Genomic DNA, 20,843 nt, shown 5'->3' on the forward strand with positions numbered 1-20,843 from the left:
AAGAAACTGTATCCCAAAATTTTAAAGAGAGAACAACTTATATATATATACCAAAAATAAGGTTAACTACTATGAAGGGATAGAATATGACTCTTCAAGAAAGTGGTCGCTTTTCTGTTCAGAGAGTTGCTGCTATTCTTGTCTTCGATTTCCTGTTAAGTTCGTAGGTATTCAGGATGGTTTGATCCCTATCTAGCTGAATTCCTGGGACCAGACGAAATTTAGGTCTCCTACTCCTCCGCCATCTTGCTCCTCCCCCCAGATTTCCTTAGTTTTAACATTTTTTTTTCTGTTCCATAATCCCATGTAGGATATCCCATTACATTTATGTAATCACATCTCTTTTTTTTTATTATGTTTTGTTAATTACCATACATTACATTATTAGTTTTTGATGTAGTGTTCCATGATTCATTGTTTGCATATAACACCCAGTGCTCCATGCAGAACGTGCCCTCTTTAATACCCATCACCAGGCTAACCCATCCTCCCAATCCCTCCCCCCTAGAGCCCTCAGTTTGTTTCTCAGAGTCCATAGTCTCCCATGGTTCGTCTCCCCGTTCACTTCCCCCCCTTCATTTTTCCCTTCCTACTATCTTCTCTTTTTTTTTTTAACATATAATGTATTATTTCTTTCAGAGGTACAGATATTTTGTCACCCAAAAATGTTAAACTTTTGTATAGTCAGGAGGGATAGACACTATAAATAAAGCAATATTAGCTATGAGTTTATGATTGCCAAAGCTGGTAATGGGGACATGGGAATTCATTGTACTCTCTACTTGTATATATATTTGAAATTTTCCATATTAGAAATGTTTCAAACATGCCAATTTGTCAATAATAGAGTTTAAGTTTGCCTAAAATATTTATTATTACGTATTTTGAAGGGCAAATAAAATACCATTATTCTATGTATTTATAGAACCCTGGATATACTCCTCATAAAAAGCCACATCATAAACCTTTTGTTGTATCTATTTCATATTTTCGTATGTTTGTTTGAAGTGCTTGAAGCACTTAACATGGAAAAAATGATGTCCACCATTTCCTGCTGGATGGAAAGCTCAAGACACTCACTGGTATCAACAGACTCTGGAAGCACCGAGGAAATTCCCATATTAATCATCGAAGGCTTCCTTCTCTTTAATTATAAGTAAGCATCCTCAACCTCTTATTGACTCTCAATGAATGGGGGGAAACCTCGTGAACTCAAGATGCTGTTATTTTAGGCCCCTCGACACTCTGTGGAACCGAAGCTACTTTCTGACGATTCCTTATGAAGAATGTAAGAGAAGGAGGAGGTGAGTTTTGAAATCACCTTTGCGGATTCTAATTCAAAAGACAAAATTAACACGGGGATAGAAAGCACAGCATAAGGAGTAGGGTCCGTAGTGTTTGTAACAACACAGTATGGTGACAGGTGGTAGCTACACTCAGGGTGCTCAGAGCCTAACATAAGGAGAAGTTGAATCCCTATGTTGTTTGACTGAAACCAATGTAACCTCGGGGCGCCTGGGTGGCTCAGTCGTTAAGTGTCTGCCTTCGGCTCAGGTCATGATCCCAGGGTCCTGGGATCGAGTCCCGCATCGGCTCCCTGTTCCGCGGGAGGCCTGCTTCTCCCTCTCCCACTCCCCCCGCTTGTGTTCCTCTCTCGCTGTGTCTCTCTCTGTCAAATAAAAAAATCTTAAAAAAAAAAAAAGAAATTAATATAACCTTATGTGTCAACCATACTTCAATTAAAAATAAAATTTTTTTAAGTAAAATATATGTGGATTATGATTCTAAATTCATGAGCTTTTACTTTGTTACAGACACAAAGAACACCAGTTAATTGAAAGCTTAAGCCAACATATCAGGTCCTCTGTCATTATTTACATTGCTTTTTGTCTCTTAATTCTCGTATAAAGCACTGAAGGAGGGGGAGATAATTTTGAATGATAGTGAATTACAAAAGTAATTTGCATCAGAAAACTAAATCTGTTTTGTTCTCTTTGTAACTAGTGTTGAATCTAAAATGTATACTCTTAATTCTGTTTAGATTCAGTCTCAGTGATTTTTCCCATTATCCTGACCATTATTATTTTATTTTTATTAATTGTGTGTTTCTGTGCACATAAAGTTTCCTATGTGTTTTGGTAGTACAAGGGTCTACAAGCCTCCAGACGTCCCAGGGTACTTTGATGGCCACGTGTGGCCCATGTATCTAAAGCACAAACAAGAAATGGAGAACATCACGTGGGAAATTGGTAAGTACCTTTTCTCCCCCCACAGAAGGCCTTTATTTGTCATTGCTCCAAGTCCACAAGAGAAAGGATTTTTTTAAAAGGAGGTATTTTTCTCATGGATTACATTATAAAGGAAGCCTTTAAGCCAGAACACTCTGGACCCTTCCACAATTGACTGTCCTGGTTTCTGTTTCTCTCTGTAAGGCTCTTGTCAAAGCCTGTCAACTTCTAGATGGTCATTCATGAAATGGGTATTAATCGAATGCCTTCCTGACAAGGCACTGCCCTGTTGATACTGAGGAAAATAAGACAAACCCAGCCCCTACTCCTAGGAGCTGGCATTCTGTCAGGGAAACGGGCCTTAAAAACACTAGCTGCATGAGCATGTCCTTTCTAGCTATGCTAAGTGCAAGTTCCAGGGGGACTACCCAAGGCCCAGCAATCAGGGAAGGCTTCCTTGAGGAAGCTACTTAAACCACACTTGAGGGGTTTAATTGGACAAAGGAAGGTAGTTCAGGGGGACAGAAGATCACTCCAGACAGTACACGAAAAGGCCAGGGACAGGAAGGAATGAATAGCACCTGAAAAAAGGTTGGTGTATTTTTGGTAGAGAAAACCAAGAGAGAGAGGGGATGCTGGAGACACAAGGAAAATCTAAACTCTACAAGGCCATAGGCCAATTAAGGACTTGGGTCATTATCCTAGGAGAATTGGGAAGCCCTCTACAGAGAGGTTTCAAACAAGGACATGGTAAATACCAAATTCTTGTTTTAGTGAGATTCCCCTAGCTATGTGAGCATGGATGTATTATGTGCTTAATAGAACAGAATGACATAAGAAATATGGAGGGTGCCCCTCTCTCCCTCTCCATCTAAATTGCCAATCTAGGGGTGCCTGGCCGGCTCATTCAGTGGAGCATGCAACTCTTGATCTTAGGGTTGTGAATTCAAGACCCACATTGGGTGGAGAGATTGCCTAAAAATGAAACTTAAAAAAAAAATACCCATCTAACCATGCCCCCACTTTGCTTAAATGCCTGCAAAGAGTCTCCAGCTTTTGGTGGGACGTCTGGGTAGCTCAGTCAGCTAAGCGGCTGCCTTTGGCTCAAGTCATGATCCCAGAGTCATGGGATCACGTGTCGGGCTCCTTGCTCAGCGGGGAGCCTGCTTCTCCCTCTGCCTGCCACTCCCCCTGCTTGTGCTCTCTCTCTGACAAATAAATAAAATCTTTAAAAAAAAAAAGTCTCCAGCTTTTTGGGATAAAATCCAAACAGGCCCCTAAAGACTAAGGCATAGACAGCCTTGCTCTAAAATCTCATCTCTCCGGTGTTCCTACCTCCCGCATTCTAGCCCTTCCAAACTGTGCATCCTTTTCTTAACAAGCAAATTTATCTCTTACCTCCAGTTTTCTGATTAAAGCGTTCTTTTCTTCCTTTAACCTATTGAACTTCCACCTTTTCTCTAAAATTACGTATGCCATTTTGGGAAAGAATACATATCTCCCAGGCCTGGAGAATCTGAGTCAGTACACGTGGCAGAGACCAAACTCCTGCATGGTTCTTTCTGCCCATGGGTCATGTCCCCATGCTTTAATAAAAACCACCTTTTTGCACCAAAAAAAAAAAAAAAGCTTCACGAGTGATCCTGATGCATAAGTAAGTTGGAGAACCACCCCCTTAAATGATTCTTCTGGGGAGGCACCACCTCAGTGCTGCTAAAGGGCCACATACACAGTGCCATTTAACGCTTTCTTTTTTAAAAAATAATTTCCCGGGTGCCTGGGTGGCTCAGTTGGTTAAGCGACTGCCTTCGGCTCAGGTCATGATCCTGGAGTCCCGGGATCGAGTCCCACATCGGGCTCCCTGCTCGGCAGGGAGCCTGCTTCTCCCTCTGACCCTACCCCCTCTCATGCTCTCTCTCTCTCATTCTCTCTCTCAAATAAATAAATAAAATCTTTAAAAATAATAATAATAATTTCCACATCTGTTAATACGCATTTCTCCCTATTAAACCAATTTTTCTTTATCTTTTTTCTTGACTGTAATCTTTCTGTCTTTAATGGCTATTAATTTCTTTTTAAGTGTTTAAGGTCCTGTGTCCTTTATATAAATCTATTAGTATTCTTTTTTTTTTTTGAGCAGGGAGGGGCAGAATGAGAGAGAGAGAGACTTTTTTTTTTAAAGATTTTATTTATTTATTTGAGAGAGAGAGAATGAGAGACAGCATGAGAGGGAGGAGGGTCAGAGGGAGAAGCAGACTCCCTGCCGAGCAGGGAGCCCGATCCGGGACTCGATCCCAGGACTCCAGGATCATGACCTGAGCCGAAGGCAGTCGCTTAACCAACTGAGCCACCCAGGCGCCCAAGAGAGAGAGACTCTTAAGCAGGCTCCACACCCAGGGCAGAATCCAGCGCAGGGCTTGATTTCACCACCCTGAGATCATGACCTGAGCCGAAATCCAGAATCAGATGCTTAACTGACTGACACACCCAGGCGCCCCTAAACTTACTAGTATTCTTAAGAAATGTCAGATGCCAGAGTAAGAATCCTCTACTAATAGGCCCATTGGCATTTGAACCGCTCTCCTTTCTCCTTTTCAGTTTACCTAGATGGAACAAAATCAGAAGAGGATCTCTTTTCACAAGTGTATGAAGATCTAATACAAGAACTAGCAAAGCAAAAGTGTAAGTATTGTGGATGGTGAAGGAACAGCCAGGAAAAGAGTTCATTACATACCCAAGAATGGCTTACCTGAATGCTCAGGAGTGATTGTATCCATTCATTCCTTGCTTTGAAGATAATTCAGAATCAGAGACTCTGAATGGGTTTGAGGCCTTGATTATTTTGTGTATGAGGTTGTTTTTTTTTTTTATTTAAGGGTGAAAATATCCACCCATTGTTACAGCCCTTCATGATGTCTATGTTACATAGTTTAATTTTTTAGTAGATGGCTGTTATTACAGTGGGACTGACATTATCCTTTGGGCAGAGTGAAGTTAAAGGGCTGATGATCTCATTTGGTTTTTTTGTTTGTTTTTTTTTTAAGATTTTATTTATCTCAGAGAGAGAGAGAGCACAAGCAGGGGGAGTGGCAGGCAGAGGGAGAGGCAGGCTCCCCACTGAGTAAGGAGCCCAATGCGGGACTTGATCCCAAGACCCCAGGATCATGACCTGAGCCAAAGGCAAATGCTTAACCGACTGAGCCACCCAGGCGCCCCCTGATGATCTCATTTTAATATGTCTAAAGTGCTCCTTTCCCTTTAGTCCTCTTAAAGATTTCCCATGAATTTTTTTCCCCAGATACCTCAAAAATAAACACAAGGTGTTAGAAAATATTTAATGAGTATTTCTTTAAGGTTTTCATCTTAGATGCCACATTTTGCAAGAACCAGAAACTCTCCTTGATCTGGTTATGCAGGAAGAAAGTACAGGGGTAGCTTCGGCTTCAGGCTCAGCTGGATTAAGGAGCTCAAATGTAGCCTTCAAGGCTCTGCTATAATTCCACGTTGCTGTTTGGGTTTCTTTTGGAGTCAGACTCACTCCACCAACGGATAGGATGGCTGTTGGCAGCACCATTCTCCAGGGTGCAACATCCCCAGTAGAAAAAGACAGTTTATCCTTCTCTAGATTTCCCTTTGGTTGATAAATGTCGAAGCTGGGTGTTGAGTTCCAAGGAGCTCATATATGATTCTCACCACTTTAGCATATGTTTAAAATTCCTTTTTTTAAAAAAGCTTTGTAAAAAGCAGTTTTGCATTTTGGCCCAGCTGAAAAGTCCCAGGGAAGATTTGGATTGATCCTGCTTGGGTCACATGGCTTGGGCTAAACTAATCGCTTTCACTCTGGAGATGGCACACTCTGATTGGCTAGGACTGGATCATGGACTCATCTTGTCCTTGAATGCCTCTCCTAAGGCCTCCTGTTAAGCGGGAGAAATATCCCCCCAAAAGGAGAGCAAAGCAGGAGGTAGAAACCAGAAGGAGGATGAAAAAGCTTGCTGGGAGAACAAAACTATAGATCCAGGTGCTGTTGTATTTGAACTATTGGAACTAAAAGGATTTTCACGGTTAACACGTGCAAATGCAATCATTCACTCGTTGAAGAGAAGGCAGTGTGAGTCACTCCTGCAGTGGAGAATATTACCTGCTTTTGAGAAGCAGCTACCCTAGGCCAGATGTCATCATCTCTTAATAAGAGTTAGATTTCGGGCGCCTGGGTGGCTCAGTTGGTTAAGCGACTGCCTTCGGCTCAGGTCATGATCCTGGAGTCCCGGGATCGAGTCCCGCATCGGGCTCCCTGCTCGGCAGGGAGTCTGCTTCTCCCTCTGACCCTCCTCCCTCTCATGGTCTCTCTCATTCTCTCTGTCTCAAATAAATAAATAAAATCTTTAAAAAAAAATAAATAAATAAAATAAGAATTAGATTTCCTTTGTTCTCAGTATATTCCTATCTTACGAGGGATCTGAGCCCAGCCAGCCCATTGAGCCTACACACTCCTGATTTCAGCATCAGCCCTTCATGTAGGCATGATTCGATTTGAAGAAATCTCAGGACCATTTTAAAGTTTCTTATAAGAGGAACTTAGAGTCCTTGGCATATATGCCTGCCTCTCCCCCCCATCTGTTACTTTGATGAAAGGCAGGGAAGCTCAGGGCACCCACATGAAGGGCTATAAAGAGTGTAGAGTGAAGGGAGGAGTTCAGCACCTGAGCCAAAGCCACTTGGTTGAGAGTGATTGGCCCCCTTTCTGGCCCTGATGAGATACTTCAGGGTGTTTTAGCTGCTGGACAACCTATACCTTTCCATCCCCTTGGTAATGGCCGGTGCTTAAGTCCATTTTTTTAGTGACTAAGTCATACTCTGGAGTTTGGCCTTGTGATCCATCTCCTGATAAAGATGAAAGGAGCCTTCACCAAGTAGCTCAAACTGCAAGCTCGTTCCATATCAAATATCAGCCTTTGCCGTCTGTTCCGAGGCCCGAGAACAGCAGGTATGTTTTGAAGGACACGGAAAGCCCACGAGAGAGTACATGTCCACGTGTGTGGCAACGCTCTTTCCTTGCTTACGTCCTAGGGGCTGGAAAGGAGTATTCACCTATGCCTTTTAAGGCTATCTTGCTTGTGCTCTAGATACCAGATAAAGTTTAGTAGGAAAAAAATAATAACAAATGGTAGAAGAGACATAAAATCCAAAGCAGATCAGCTTTTCTTACCTCTTAAGATCTGTATCAGTTTGTTTGGTTTTTTCCCCCGGTTGCATAAATAAGTTAGGGTGTTATTTATAGTAACCTACCACCTTTCCCAATTCTTGCAACCACGGTGCCCTGGCAGGGCTGCCTGGAGGGCTCCTTCGCATGGCCTGGTTTAACCCACAGTTGGGGGCTGAGCTAGCAAGGAGGCCTTTCCTAGGTTTCAGTGGACTACTCTGCAGGCTCCTCATAACCTCTCATAATCCTGCTGAACTAACCTTCCCTTCCAAGCCCATAAAATCATAATTGTGATAAAGTAATAATAATGAGAGGGACACAGAGATTGAATTTAATGATTAATGAAACAAATGACCCAAGAGAGTAAGAACATAAAGTTATATGTTTAATTTTTTTGTTTTTTTTTTTTTATATATATTTTATTTATTTGACAGAGAGAGATACAGCGAGAGAGGGAACACAAGCAGGGGAAGTGGGAGAGGGAGAAGCAGGCTTCCCGCCGAGCAGGGAGCCCGATGCGGGGCTCGATCCCAGGACCCCGGGATCATGACCTGAGCCGAAGGCAGACGCTTAACGACTGAACCACCCAGGCGCCCCAGTTATATGTTTAATTTAATCGTTATTTAAATTCAGTGTTTGAGGCAAAATTTAATCATTACCTATCCTCACAATGACAAGGCCGTCTAGCCCCCAGAACTTTCAGACTCCTTTGCAGAACGTTTATTTTCACAGTGGTCGTTTTCTCCGTGGCATGCTGGTTACGCTTTCGAGGGAGCCTGACTCTGTCACATACACTAGATAGGAACGGGCAAGGCTTGACAGGAGATTGGCTCCCACATGTGGAAAGGAAAAGGGGGAAAAAATGTCTATTTTCATCTCAGTAAAAAAGCATATTCATTATAAAAAAAAAGTTTTAATATAAAAAAGAGAGAAAATAATCACTTGAATTCCCACCAATCAGCAATGTTAACATCTTCATGAGTACACATCCAACATTTTTGCTGTTCACATCAGCCTCTTACATGGTTACACCGTTAATCGCAATGCTCATTTCTTTTTTTTAATATTTTTATATTAGTTTTGAATATTTAAAGGAGCTTTATAGAATTTATTATATAATGAAACTGAGTAAAACTAAATAGCTCTTCCAGTTAAAAGAGTCAAGGCTGAGTTCTATTTTGCTCCTTACAAGTGAGTTATAAGACTTGGCATTGATATCTCAGTGCAGAAGAAAGATGTCACATGTCTCGTTTCAAATCAAAGGAATAAGAAATTGCAAAATGAAATTTAATAAAAGGTGTGTATTTTTCTTTGGCATTTTTCTTTTTTTTTTTTTTAAGATTTTATTTATTTGACAGAGAGAGAGAGACAGTAAGAGAGGGAACGCAAGCGCGGGGAGTGGGAGAGAGAGAAGCAGGCTTCCCACGGAGCAGGGAGCCCGACGCGGGGCTCGATCCCAGGATCCTGGGATCATGTCCTGAGCCAAAGGCAGATGCTTAACGACTGAGCCACCCAGGCGCCCCTCTTTTGGCATTTTCTACATCGAATTTAAAATATAATGTCCAATTGAAAGTAATAGTATAATTATCTAATATAATAGCCCAAATTATCATAAGATTAATGACCCAATTCGCAGTTGCTGAGTATTTAGTACCTTTACAAGTGTTTCACATTGGCAAATAACATGCTATAAAAATATCTACACATATCACTTGTTTTCTTCTTCTGGAATTATATTAAAATTTTCTAGAAGTAGCACTTGCTTGGTCAAAGAGTATAATCATATTTATATGTATATACTTCAAAAATTAAATACTACACTAAAAAAATGTGTTTCTCCAACACGAACTCTATAATATGAATGCAATGGGTTTATCACTGAGTTTCAAACCAAATCACCAAGTATTCAGCTAGGCTTCCTTGGTTTAAGAAAAAAAGAGTAAAGGTACCCATGCACTTTCCCCAAAATCAAAGAAAATGCTCCAAAACAATAGTTCTACTACAACCAGCCGCCCTTTGTGATATTCTTCTAATTTTCAAACTATTTCATTCCTTGAAGCCAACGATTATTATACCAATTGCAAATGGTATTAGATATCTGATATCTTAATTTAGGCTTAAATTAGGTCTAAGGATTAAAAGAATGAGACTTGGCCTGTATTTAGTTCTTGATGGAAAACCAGCATGTCTGGCTCCAGAATCCCTGTAATCTTAATAGTAGATTAAGATTTACTGTTGAGGGGCGCCTGGGTGGCTCAGATGGTTAAGCGTCTGCCTTCGGCTCAGGTCACAATCCCAGCATCCTGGGATGGAGTCCCGCATCGGGCTCCCTGCTAGGCGGGGAGCCTGCTTCTCCCTCTGCCGCTGCCTCTCTCTATCTCTCTCTCTGACTCTCATGAATAAATAAAACATTAAAAAAAAAAAAAGATTTACTGTTGATAGTGTGAAGATTTAACACAATGAGAATTGGAATTCTCTATTAATTTCTTTCTACTTATATTTGTTTCCAAGGTTTGCAAGTAACAACATAAAGATGGAGTGCACTGAATCCTTCCTGGGATGAATTAGGAAACTCAAAGGAGGATATTTAAGAACCTTAGCCAAGATACAATAAGTACTTTGGTATGATAACAGCTGTTGGTTCGTTTGTTTGTGTTATCACACATGGTTTCCCCGACATGTGAACAGTAAATCGTTATCCACACCACCGGACAGGAATTTACCTTAATGAGTTGTTCCTGCTCCAAGGAGTACAGAGAGCTAGCATAGCTCACAATGAGTCAGTTCCTCTGGACCAGTGATTGTCAAACTTCTCTGAGTGGGACCCAGAGTACGAAATAAGATTTACACCACAATCCAGTATATACGTAACCTATTGTGCTTGTATGTGGCTGTGTGTGTATGTGTACATATGTGTCTCTGTGTTTGTGTATGTGGATATATATGTGTGTGATGTGTGTATATACACGCCTATCAAGTATCACAAAGCACTTAACCTTAGATTCAATGCACGCTGATATTTTTCTATTTTTATAATATTCATTACCATCTAATACCAGTGCCCATTTCCTGCAAATAAAGGCTTTAGCGGTCACATTGAATAAATCAACAATTTACTAGAGTGTCTTTTTTGTGTGTGGGTTTTGGGTTTTTTTTAAGATTTTATTTACTTATTTGACAGAGAGAGAGAGAGAGCGAGAGCAGGAACACAAGCTGGGGGAGTGGGAGAGGGAGAAGCAGGCTTCCCGCAGAGCAGGGAGCCTGATGCGGGGCTCGATCCCAGGACCCTGGGATAATGACTGAGCCGAAGGCAGATGCTTAACCAACTGAGCCACCCAGGCGCCCCTTAGTGTGTGTTTGTTTTTTTTGTTAAAGATTTTATTTATTTATTTGAGAGAAAGAGAGAGAGACAGAGAAACAGCATGAGAGGGGAGAGGGTCAGAGGGAGAAGCAGGCTCCCGGCTCAGCCAGGAGCCCGATGTGGGACTCGATCCCAGGACTCCGGGATCATGACCTGAGCCGAAGGCAGTTGCTTAACCAACTGAGCCACCCAGGCGCCCCCTTTGTGTGTGTTTTGTTACTGTTTCTTACGTATATGTAAAACCACTGGATCATTGTGTCACTTGTGTTGATACTTTGTTAAAATAGGGAGTATTTTTTGTGTTTTGTTGTTTCTGTCAAACCAATGGTCTAAAGTCACAGAAATCAGTTATGGTTACTTAAATGATAAGTAGTACTTTTCACTGAAAGGAACAGACAGGAGATCTGAATTGTGTAATTTTTTGAGGCCTCTTTCAATGCTGGAATTTAAATTATCTGCTGTACTGATCAACCTCTTGTTTTTGTAACAGATTGCTCCCAATTCTCTCAATCTTTACAAATATAAATACATTGTTACCTTAACTTTAACTGGTCTTTACAGACTCATTTGATCAGCTCTCATTATTTCTGTATCTCTAACTAGCTTGTACTCAGTGGTAATTAGGGAGGGGTTTTGGATCACACACACTTACACAACAAGCAAACAACAACAAAAACACAAACCCTGAGCCCAAATGGCGGTTCTCCCACCTAACAGCTATATGACTCTGATCAAATTGTGGGAAGTCTTTATTTCAAACTATTGGAAGTCTCTATTTCATATCAACAGTAGTTGATAGTGTGGTGTAGCGTAGAGTAAGGATCAAGTTCAAACTCCTTAATATGGCTTCCAGGGCACTCCCTGAACTAGCTTCCGTGTGCCTCTCTATTCCCATTGCCCATTGCCCATCACTCAACCCATTGCTGTTCAGTGCCATGACCTCCTCTCCTCAAACTTACCGGGATCCTTCCTGCCTCGTGGTGGGCACACATGCTGCTCCCGATGCTCAGAGCAAACTTGCACCCCCCTCCCCTCCAATCAGCCTGCCCCCCCTGCCCCTCCTTCAGAGTGCCCTGACATCCTACCTCAGGGAGAACTTCCCTCTGTAGATGCTCGCAAAGTTCCCCTACTTGTCCTCCAGAGCACTAATCACAATTGGAATTACACTACCATCACTCATTTAGAATCGCTCATTTAGCGCCGGTCTCTCCAGCTACAGAGAAGCTCCATGAACGCAGGTCTTGCCGCTGTGACTGAGTTACACACACATCTCTGCGAACCAGCACAGTGTCTAGCACATGATGAACACCCCAAAAAATACTGGGTACAAAAGCAAATTTCTATTACATCAAGAATGAATTCACATGCAACCAATATATTTTTTGAGTAGTAGCTTAAACTCATCGGGTTTTTTGTTTTTGTTTTTGTTTTTTTTAACATAAGAAGAAAGTTCAAGACAGGCAGTCCAGAGTTTGCACGTGGAGTTGTCAGATTCAGGGGAAAAAGCAACACAATTAGAGGACACACAGTTAAATTTGAATTTCAGATAAACTATAGTTATTTATAAATAACTTTAGTATAAATAAGTCCCAAATACTACATATGTGAGACTGTTGTTTTTCTGAAACTCAAATTTACTTGGGTGTCCTGTATTTTGTCCAGCACTTCTGCTTTTGCACAACTCAAAAATGTCAGAAAAAAAGCCAGGGTTGTCCATCCTTGGCTTGTGGCCCTATCACCAGGAGGTCCAGGAAGGCCTTGAGAGTTCCCAATGTGGGCGCCTGGGTGGCTCAGTTGGTTAAGCGACTGCCTTCGGCTCAGGTCATGATCCTGGAGTCCCAGGATCGAGTCCCACATCGGGCTCCCTGCTCGGCAGGGAGTCGGCTTCTCCCTCTGACCCTCCCCCCTCTCATGCTCTCTCTATCTCATTCTCTCTCTCAAATAAAATCTTTAAAAAAATTAAATAAATAAAAATAATAAAATAAAATACTTTTGGGTGCCTGGGTGGCTCAGTTGGTTGGACGACTGCCTACGGCTCAGGTCATGATCCCGGAGTCCCAGGATCAAGTCCCACATCGGGCTCCCTGCTCAGCGGGGGGTCTGCTTCTCCTTCTGACCCTCCCCCCCTCATACTCTATCTCATTCTCTCTCTCTCTCAAATAAATAAATAAAATCTTTAAAAAAAAAAAAAAGTTCCCAAAGTAGTGTCAGTTATCAAAGCAGGAAGATGAGGGTGGGGGGCACAGATAGCCCATGCCTTCCAAAATCTCCCAACAGTGTCCCCAGCAGACTCCTTCAGATGTCTCTGGAGCCAGGACTGGCTCACATGGCCACTTCTCACTGCAAGGGAGACGAGACAGAGACTGTCATGACAGATTTGAACCAATTATGATTCATTGTCTGGGGATGTTGCCACGGGAACAAAATCAATCCTCTTTTAGTAAGGAAGGAGGAGGGAACAAATGAGCAACCCAAAGTGCCTACCACAACATTTTCTCTGCCTACCCTTCCTGGCCATGATTTTATCAAGCTTGGATTGCTCGAATTCCAAATTACTGTTCTCAAAACAGTAGGAATTTTTTTTTTTTTTTTAGAATAAAAGTCTAGGGATGCCTGGGTGGCTCAGTCCATTGAGCGCCTGCCTTTGGCTCAGGTCATGATCCCAGGGTCCTGGGATCGAGGGAGTCTACTTCTCCTGCCTGCAGCTCACCCTGCTTGTGCTCTCTGTCTCTCTGACAAATAGATAAAAAGTCTTAAAAACAAAAAGAATAAAATCTAGACATAATTTTTTAAACATCATTTCCAAGAATTTCTGAAATACCCTCTTCTCCCCAACCCCCACTCCCACCCCCGAGGGATGTCCCTGCTGATTGAGGATCATTACACTTGACTTTTCTCCCCATTTCAGCATGCAAAACTAGGTCAGAGAAAGACTCTTTACCTTGAAGGGGCGATGAAAAGGCTTAAAGGACATTAAAAATAGAAATAGTCATATCCCTTTGAGAGGAAATAAGTATCTTTTTGCTTACTACTATCAGTGAGAAATAAATCAGGAATTCAAAATGAAGACTACCTCATTTCTCATTTCTGGCTGTGCATTTTCACACTGCAGTTCCTCTTGCCCACACAGTTGATGAGACATTATATCTATTTCAAAAGGCAGATGCTCTTTATATATTGAAGGGAGCAAACCTGTTGACATCTCCACTCTGTGCATAAGTAGCCTCAATCCTTTTAGGTGAATTTGTTGTAGGAAGGCTTCATCATACTTAATATCAGAGGAAGGAATCACAAAGGAACTTTATACGGACTGTCACAGTAGAGGGTGAGATTCAAACCCAAGTTAACCTTTTAAGGCCATGCTCGGGGTAGTGCACAGAATCACAAAATGTTGGAGCAGGATCAGCTGGTCCAACCCTCTATTTCAGTATGGAAATTAAAACCGGAGCTGGTGACCTGCCCAACCCCATGCAGCTAGTTAGTGGCGGGATGAGAGCCAGGTCACCATCCCCACACCGCTCAAATAGGCGCACACACACACACACACATTTTTTAATTTCAAAGCAAGAAAGGGCAGAAAAGTCATCTGCCAGACTACGTCATCTGTCCTCTCTCCTTTGAAGACTGCAAATTGAGGAGCCTGGGAAGACAAGGGCTGAGTCAGGGAAACGTGAAACTTTCTGCTCTGGGCTGTTGGAGCCTAGTCAAGGAGACAAGCCTGCTCACGAGCAGTGGGAAGCTAATGTGTGCTCCATGCCACTATCTGGCTGGGCTGACCTTAGGCATGAGGCCCTAGCTGCTCTTCCAACAGTCCATCCGTGGTGGAGAGTTAGGGAAGAGCAAGGATATGGAAAAAGTAGAACAGGCGTTGCGCTCATTTTTTTGCAAACACACAGAAATAGAAAGAAATGGCAATAGCAGGTTCAGGGATCTAATCAAGGGAGTGTGACCTGCAAATAAGAGAACATCAGCTTTCTTACCAAAGTGAGCATATCTGATAAGTGCATGCCCACGAGTCCAGAAACACGTCATCAAGGCGAAAGTGGAGATATAATAATATGCTCCCTGCGCGCTTCCAGATCCCAAAGAGTTAGGTCACGTTCTTCAAGATTAAAAATTGAAACTAAGGGCGCCTGAGTGGCTCAGATGGTTAAGCGTCTGCCTTCGGCTCAGGTCATGATCTCAGAGTCCTGGGATCGAGTCCCACATTGGGCTCCTTGCTTAGCCAGGATCCTGCTTCTCCCTCTGCCTGCTGCTCCCCCTGCTTGTACTCTCCCTCTCTCTCTCTCTCTGGCAAATAAATAAATAAAATCTTAAAAAAAAAAAAAGAAACTAAAGCTCGGATAAAGAAATCTGTATTCACTCTTCCCTCCAAGCCTGCACAAGATCCCAGAACTTACTGTTATCCCAGTGGTTTTCAAACCTTAGCATGCACCAGAATCACATGGACAGCTTGTTAAAATAGACGGCTGGTCCCCAACCCCAGAGTTTCTGACTCAGTAAGCCTGGGATAAGGCCCTAGAATTTGCATTTCCTACAAGTTCCCGTGTGATGCCGACAGTGCTGACCCAGGGACCACTTTCAAAACGACTGCTCTACAGAGGACCAACAGCAGCTTGCAGACCCAGGACAGGCCCCGTGGAATGTTACTTGGACACTACCAGCCTGAAAGAATCAGTATTATCAGCCCCTAAAGATATTGCCGAATCACACTCGTGCTAGTTATAGGTTTTATCACTCCAAATTCTTCCTTTTTGCCTCCTCTGTAAAAATTAATCTGGGCCCTTTACATGTTTTTCCCTTCCCAGGGAAGGCTTTGTCAATAGAGGGTGCTGGAGAGACATGGCAGAAGAAAAGGGTTTTGCTCTTGGTTCTTGTGGGTTGGCAACTGTAGCCGAATACCTCTGGGGAGGCACCTCCCCACTGAGCCGCTTTTCCACAGCCCCCTAAAGGGGGGGTGGTTCCCAAAGTTCTAGAGGATGGATTTCTAGCAAGCTTTGTCAGCATGACACCAGAGCTGCTTTCCAGCCATTCCTGAGCCTTGGCAGTGCCGTCTCCAGTGAGGTTTGGCTCTCATTCGTGACCACATAAATACGAGGTTTTGAGAGGTAAAGTAACTACCCAAAGTTCCACGGCTCACGCTTGTTGGAACCAGGTTTTGGAACCCAAGCAGGGAGCTCTTAACCACCATACTATACTGTCCTATAAGGCGAGTCCTAGAACGCTGTGACTTGGCTTGCTGTTGCCATTGCCCTTGGCCTGCAATCACACCTGCAGGCTCTTGGTCGCCCACTTTATATACCACGAAAGGGCTTTATAGTTCGAAATCCAAGAACCAATCAACACAATAGTCAGCTGGCTGAGGAGTGCCCGGGATCTTCCGCTACGCAATTCAAAACACCACGTTCAACACACTCCTTGAACTTACCTGCATGCGTGAGTTGCTTCTTTCTCTCTCTGGGCAAAAGGCACACCCAGTGGGAACTCTGGTGGGACTTGCTCATCCTAGTTTTCACTTTTTGTCTCTCTTCCTGTTTTACAAATTGGGGATGTGGTAGAGGAAAGCACAAAGGCAACAGAGATCGATGACATCAGCACTTGAAGCTATTTTGTTTAGATCTATGCTGATCTTCATGACTTCTCATTCTGGTCCAATCATACTAAGAGGCAGTATATAGATGCTTATTGGATTTCCTGATTAAAGTTATTTGCCTGACTTTTAAAGTTCTTAGGAGATAACCTAGCTTTAAGAAAAATACATTCAATAATAAAAATAGCTATCATCTTGGGTCGCTGGGGTGGCTCAGTCGGTTGAACAGCAACTCTTGGTTTCAGCTCAGGTCATGATCTCAGGGTTGTGGGAGCTCAGGCTCTGAGCTCAGTGTGGAGTCTGCTTGTCCCTCTTCCTCTGCTCCTCCCCTCCCCCGCCCCCATGCTCAGGCACTCACTCTTGCTCTCTATCTCTAAAATGAATAAATAAAATCTTTAAAAAAATATCAATCACCTGTAGAGTGCTTACCATATACTCGATTGAGGACCTATTGTGTAGCTAGTCTACAGAAATAGAAGATTTGGGCGCCTGGGTGGCTCAGTTGGTTAAGCGACTGCCTTCAGCTCAGGTCATGATCCCAGGGTACTGGGATCGAGTCCCGCATCGGGCTCCCTGCTCTGCGGGGAGCCTGCTTCTCCCTCTCCCACTCCCCCTGCTTGTGTTCCCTCTCTCGCTGTGTCTCTCTCTGTCAAATAAATAAATAAAAATCTTAAAAAAAAAAAAAAAGAAATAGAAGATTTATTTGATGGGAGAGTTGACATCTATATTAGATAACCAAAGGTATTATTATTGCTTTTATTTATCTTTTTATTTACTTACTTATTGAGAGGGGGAAAGAGAGGGGGAGGAGGGGCAGAGGGGGAGAGAGAGAGAGAATCTTAAGCAGACTCCACCCCCCAGTGCAGAGCCCGCCGTAGGGCTCGATCTCACGACCCTGAGATCATGACCTGAGCCACAGTCAAGAGAGATGCTTAACCGCCTCTGCCACCCAGGGTCCCCTATTATTGCTTTTAGTAAACCACAAACAGCATGGAAAAGTAATCTTTACTTGCAGCTGGAAACCTTGACTCAAATCACATTTAGGCATATTTGTAAATTATAAGAGCGTTTAGAAGTTTGAGGTCGTTAGTAAAAGGGATGATGTGTGCAGCCTGAAAGTCATTTATGTCTCCCAAACACTTCGAGGAGCACAAAATGCTTCCCATGTCTGTCCTTCCACATCCATGAATTTTAGGCCAAGCTTAAGAAGTATTACCCGACTTGACAACAAAGAAAAATGAGGTGCCAAGTTCCTTGAGGCCACCAAAGGAGTCTGCATCAGAGCCAGGTGTTTTTTTTTTTTAAAGATTTTATTTATTTATTTGACAGAAAAAAAGAGAGATAGCGAGAGCAGGAACACCAGAAGGGGGAGTGGGAGAGGGAGAAGCGGGCTTCCCGCCGAGCAGGGAGCCCAGAGCAGGGAGCCCAACGCGGGGCTCAATCCCAGGACCCTGGGATCATGACCTGAGCCGAAGGCAGACGCTTAACGACTGAGCCACCCAGGCGCCCCCAGAGCCAGATTTTTAATAAAAATCAAACAAAGTTAGACAATCCCAGAGAATTGGATTTATTTCTGTATAAATTGTGAACTTGATTTCTTTTCCAATCCCATATACTTTCTTCTGTCCTCTTTTTTTTTCTTTCTTTCCAACAGGCTTGTAATGAAGTGCTCACCAAAGCAAAAAGCAACTCATGCTGAGGGCACAGTAAGTGTGGGCTTGCGGTGACAGGGCCCTCTGGCTTTTGGGGAGTTCCACGCCGACAGAGATGAAGACAAATCAAGGATGCAGCTCACGGCGAAAGTGGCAGCCATGGCTGGTCATGCTGAACTGTGAAGCAGCCAAATGGAAAGCACGTGGGACTGTGAGTAGGAAAACCTAGGTTTTCATTCCAACGCTGATGCTTGGCCACGGGCATGCCATTTAACTTCTCTGAGCCCAAGGAAGCGAAGCCTCTCTCAAAATTGAAATTCTTAATACTGACCTCGTGGTATTTGGTGAAAAGGGTTAATGAATATAAAGCACCCAGTCAAATGCCTGGCAGTTGGTGGGTGTTCACTATTATTAGCTCCATCTTTCAGTCCCAACCCTCTTGACTCCATCCTACAAACCTAAGATTGTTCTTAAGATCAAATAAGGTGTTAGAAAATTGTGTGATAGAATCTAAAGGGCTCTGCAAATGTTAAAATGTTATTATGACAGATGAAAACCCAGGCTTAGAGGCAAGTCACACATAACCCTTGTGTTTTTGTTTTTTTTAATTATTATTCTTTCCCTTTCAAGACCTCATTCGATACACATTTTAATCCTTTCACCCTATAAAAAATGAATGGAACATATGGTATGTTTGCTCTGGGCCTGAAACTCTATATAAGGGTCTTCAGCCTTTGTAACAACAGATGATCTGACCCATGAATACCATGCCCCTTCTCCTCCTCAAAGAAACCTTAATCCCAGCCATTATATTGGATCAAGCTGTTTCTGCCTTGCTCTCTTAGATTACTTGATCTAGGGAAAACCAGCCAACATATGGTGAGAATATTCAAGCAGCCCTGTGCAAAAGCCCATGTGGCAAAGAGTAGGACCGCCTGCCAATAGCCAGCACCAGCTTGCCAGCCATGTAACTGAGCCACCCTGGAAACGGGTCTTCCAACACCAGTCAAGCCTTTAGGTGACTAAAGCTTGACCGACACCTTGATTTCAACTTGGTGAGGGACTCTAAGCCACTCCTAAAATCCCCATCCGCTGTAACTGTACAAGGTCACGGTGTTTTAAGCTGCTACATTTGGGGTAAGTGGGTGATTTGTTATGCAGCATAGATCATAATATACAACCCACTCCAAATCGTCAGCTGAGGCTGATTTGTGTTGCATTTCTGCCACTTCCAACCAAAGGCATTTTGAATAATAGATCGAAATCACTTGGGATGGGTCCTGGGCATCTGTATTTTTTTAAAGCTCTATAGATGAATTTGATGTGCAGTTAAAGACTTCTGTTTTATTGGGAAGTATCAGCTAAAATGCATTCTTTCCTCTACGATGCACTGTAAGAGTTAGGACTAGCTTTTAGGCCGTTGGAAACTCAGGGGCACATCCCCATCTTTAGGAAAATCTGGTTTTCTTCTCCCCTCTATCTCTAACATAGAAATGAGCAAGAAAGATTCATCTTCACTACTTTCCTCTTGAATTTCCCTCTTGGCTTCACTCTTTTGACTTCAGAACAAAGCCAGTTTATATGAAACACTCCTTGGCCATGGGAAAATTTGCAACAGCTCCCATCACATTCTGTTGTAAACCCTCCTTTGACCCTGACTCGGAAGCACTGACTCTTTCATGCAGTGTTCCACAAACATTTGTCAAGTACATATGAAAATTCTGTTTTACCTGGAGAAAATGAGAGTCATGACGAGATGCTGACACTTCTGTCTTGCTCAAACATACACAACAAAGATGCTGAATTTCCAAACCCGAAACTTGAAAACAAGAGTAAAAGCGTGGCTGAGCATCTCCTCCTTCTTTCTGTATCTTTTTTCCACAGCTGTTCAAACAGCCTCTTATAGCAGCCACATGCCAGCAAATTATTATTTTTTAAATCTTCAGAAATCTGAATTACAGGGGCGCCTGGGTGGCTCAGTGGGTTGAGCGACTGCCTTCGGCTCGGGTCATGATCCTGGAGTCCTGGGATCGAGTCCCGCATCGGGCTCCCCGCTCAGCGGGGAGTCTGCTTCTCCCTCTGACCCTTCTTTCTCTCCCTCTCTCATTCTGTCTCTCAAATAAATAAATAAAATCTAAAAAAAAAAATCTGAATCACAAAGACTTTGGCCACCAACTGAGAGGGGCATCAACCATCGACCTGTTATCCTGATATCCTAGTAATTATCCTCAGTTCCTCTTCTCACTTCACTTATGGAAACAGCTCCCAAATCCTATTAGCTTCACTTCAGAAATCCCATCTTCAGACGTTCATGCCCACCCCTATAGCCACAGCCTTTGTTCAGGCTACCTTCACCCATCATCTCTTAACCAGGGCCTTGACCACAAGCTCCCTCCACTCCAACTCATTCTGCACCCAGCTGCCAGAGTCATCCTTCCAAATTGTAAGTTGTATCATGCCACGCCCTTGATGAAAAACTCCGTGACGTCACATACCCCCTAATATGATACACTGGGAAGGGCACATTCCCTTCTCTGGTATTCTTGCCAGAGTTGCAGAGCCGCAATCTCATCATGAGAAAACACTAAATAAGCCCAGCTGAGGGACATTCTATGAAACAAATGGTTAGTATTCATCCACAGTGTCAAGATTATGACAGAAGAAGGGGGGCGGAGCAAGATAGCGGAGGAGTAGGAGACCTGGATTTCGTCTCCTCTCAGGAATTCAGCTGGATAGGGATCAAACCATTCTGAACACCTACAAACCCAACAGGAGATCGAAGAAAGGAATAGCAACAACTCTCTGAACA

The 20,843-nt window shown here is 43.1% G+C and overlaps 1 protein-coding gene, 1 long non-coding RNA gene and 1 other non-coding gene across 5 annotated transcripts; all 3 read left to right on the forward strand.

The window, feature by feature from the left end:
• The first annotated feature begins 424 nt into the window (after positions 1-424).
• LOC102738962 (nicotinamide riboside kinase 1) lies at positions 425-18,384 on the forward strand. 3 transcript variants are annotated; one of them, XR_014139945.1, is made up of 6 exons: positions 436-1,156; positions 1,233-1,304; positions 2,143-2,249; positions 4,827-4,910; positions 9,943-10,053; positions 18,037-18,382. XR_014139945.1 is itself a non-coding variant. In XM_081802853.1 (5 exons), the coding sequence occupies exons 1-5, from the start codon at positions 1,026-1,028 to the stop codon at positions 18,042-18,044; spliced, it is 402 nt and encodes a 133-aa protein (XP_081658979.1). In that variant the 5' UTR covers positions 425-1,025; the 3' UTR covers positions 18,045-18,384. The 3 variants fall into 3 exon arrangements, 2 of the variants coding, with proteins under 2 accessions (XP_081658979.1, XP_006731321.2); XM_081802853.1 differs by lacking the exon at positions 9,943-10,053 and having other exon boundaries at positions 425-1,156; positions 18,037-18,384; XM_006731258.3 differs by lacking the exon at positions 18,037-18,382 and having other exon boundaries at positions 438-1,156; positions 9,943-11,340.
• LOC145716989 (uncharacterized) lies at positions 4,917-7,367 on the forward strand. The gene is made up of 2 exons (XR_014139946.1): positions 4,917-6,300; positions 6,339-7,367. It is a non-coding gene; the product is annotated as an uncharacterized LOC145716989 (long non-coding RNA).
• Positions 8,159-8,272, forward strand: LOC115940238 (small nucleolar RNA SNORA12). The gene has a single exon (XR_004075023.1). It is a non-coding gene; the product is annotated as a small nucleolar RNA SNORA12 (small nucleolar RNA).
• Positions 18,385-20,843: the final 2,459 nt, after the last annotated feature.

This window comes from Leptonychotes weddellii, chromosome 14, assembly GCF_054177405.1.
Source record: "Leptonychotes weddellii isolate Sample4059 chromosome 14, ASM5417740v2, whole genome shotgun sequence".
Classification (NCBI taxonomy): Eukaryota; Metazoa; Chordata; class Mammalia; order Carnivora; family Phocidae; genus Leptonychotes; species Leptonychotes weddellii.

Excerpts from the sequence above, each read along its gene's own strand:
- LOC102738962 (XM_006731258.3), top strand. The coding sequence starts at position 1,026 with ATGGAAAAAATGATGTCCACCATTTCCTGCTGGATGGAAAGCTCAAGA. Across the intron at positions 1,157-1,232 it reads TTCCTTCTCTTTAATTATAA|GCCCCTCGACACTCTGTGGA; the intron begins GTAAGCATCCTC and ends CTGTTATTTTAG. Across the intron at positions 2,250-4,826 it reads GAACATCACGTGGGAAATTG|TTTACCTAGATGGAACAAAA; the intron begins GTAAGTACCTTT and ends TCTCCTTTTCAG.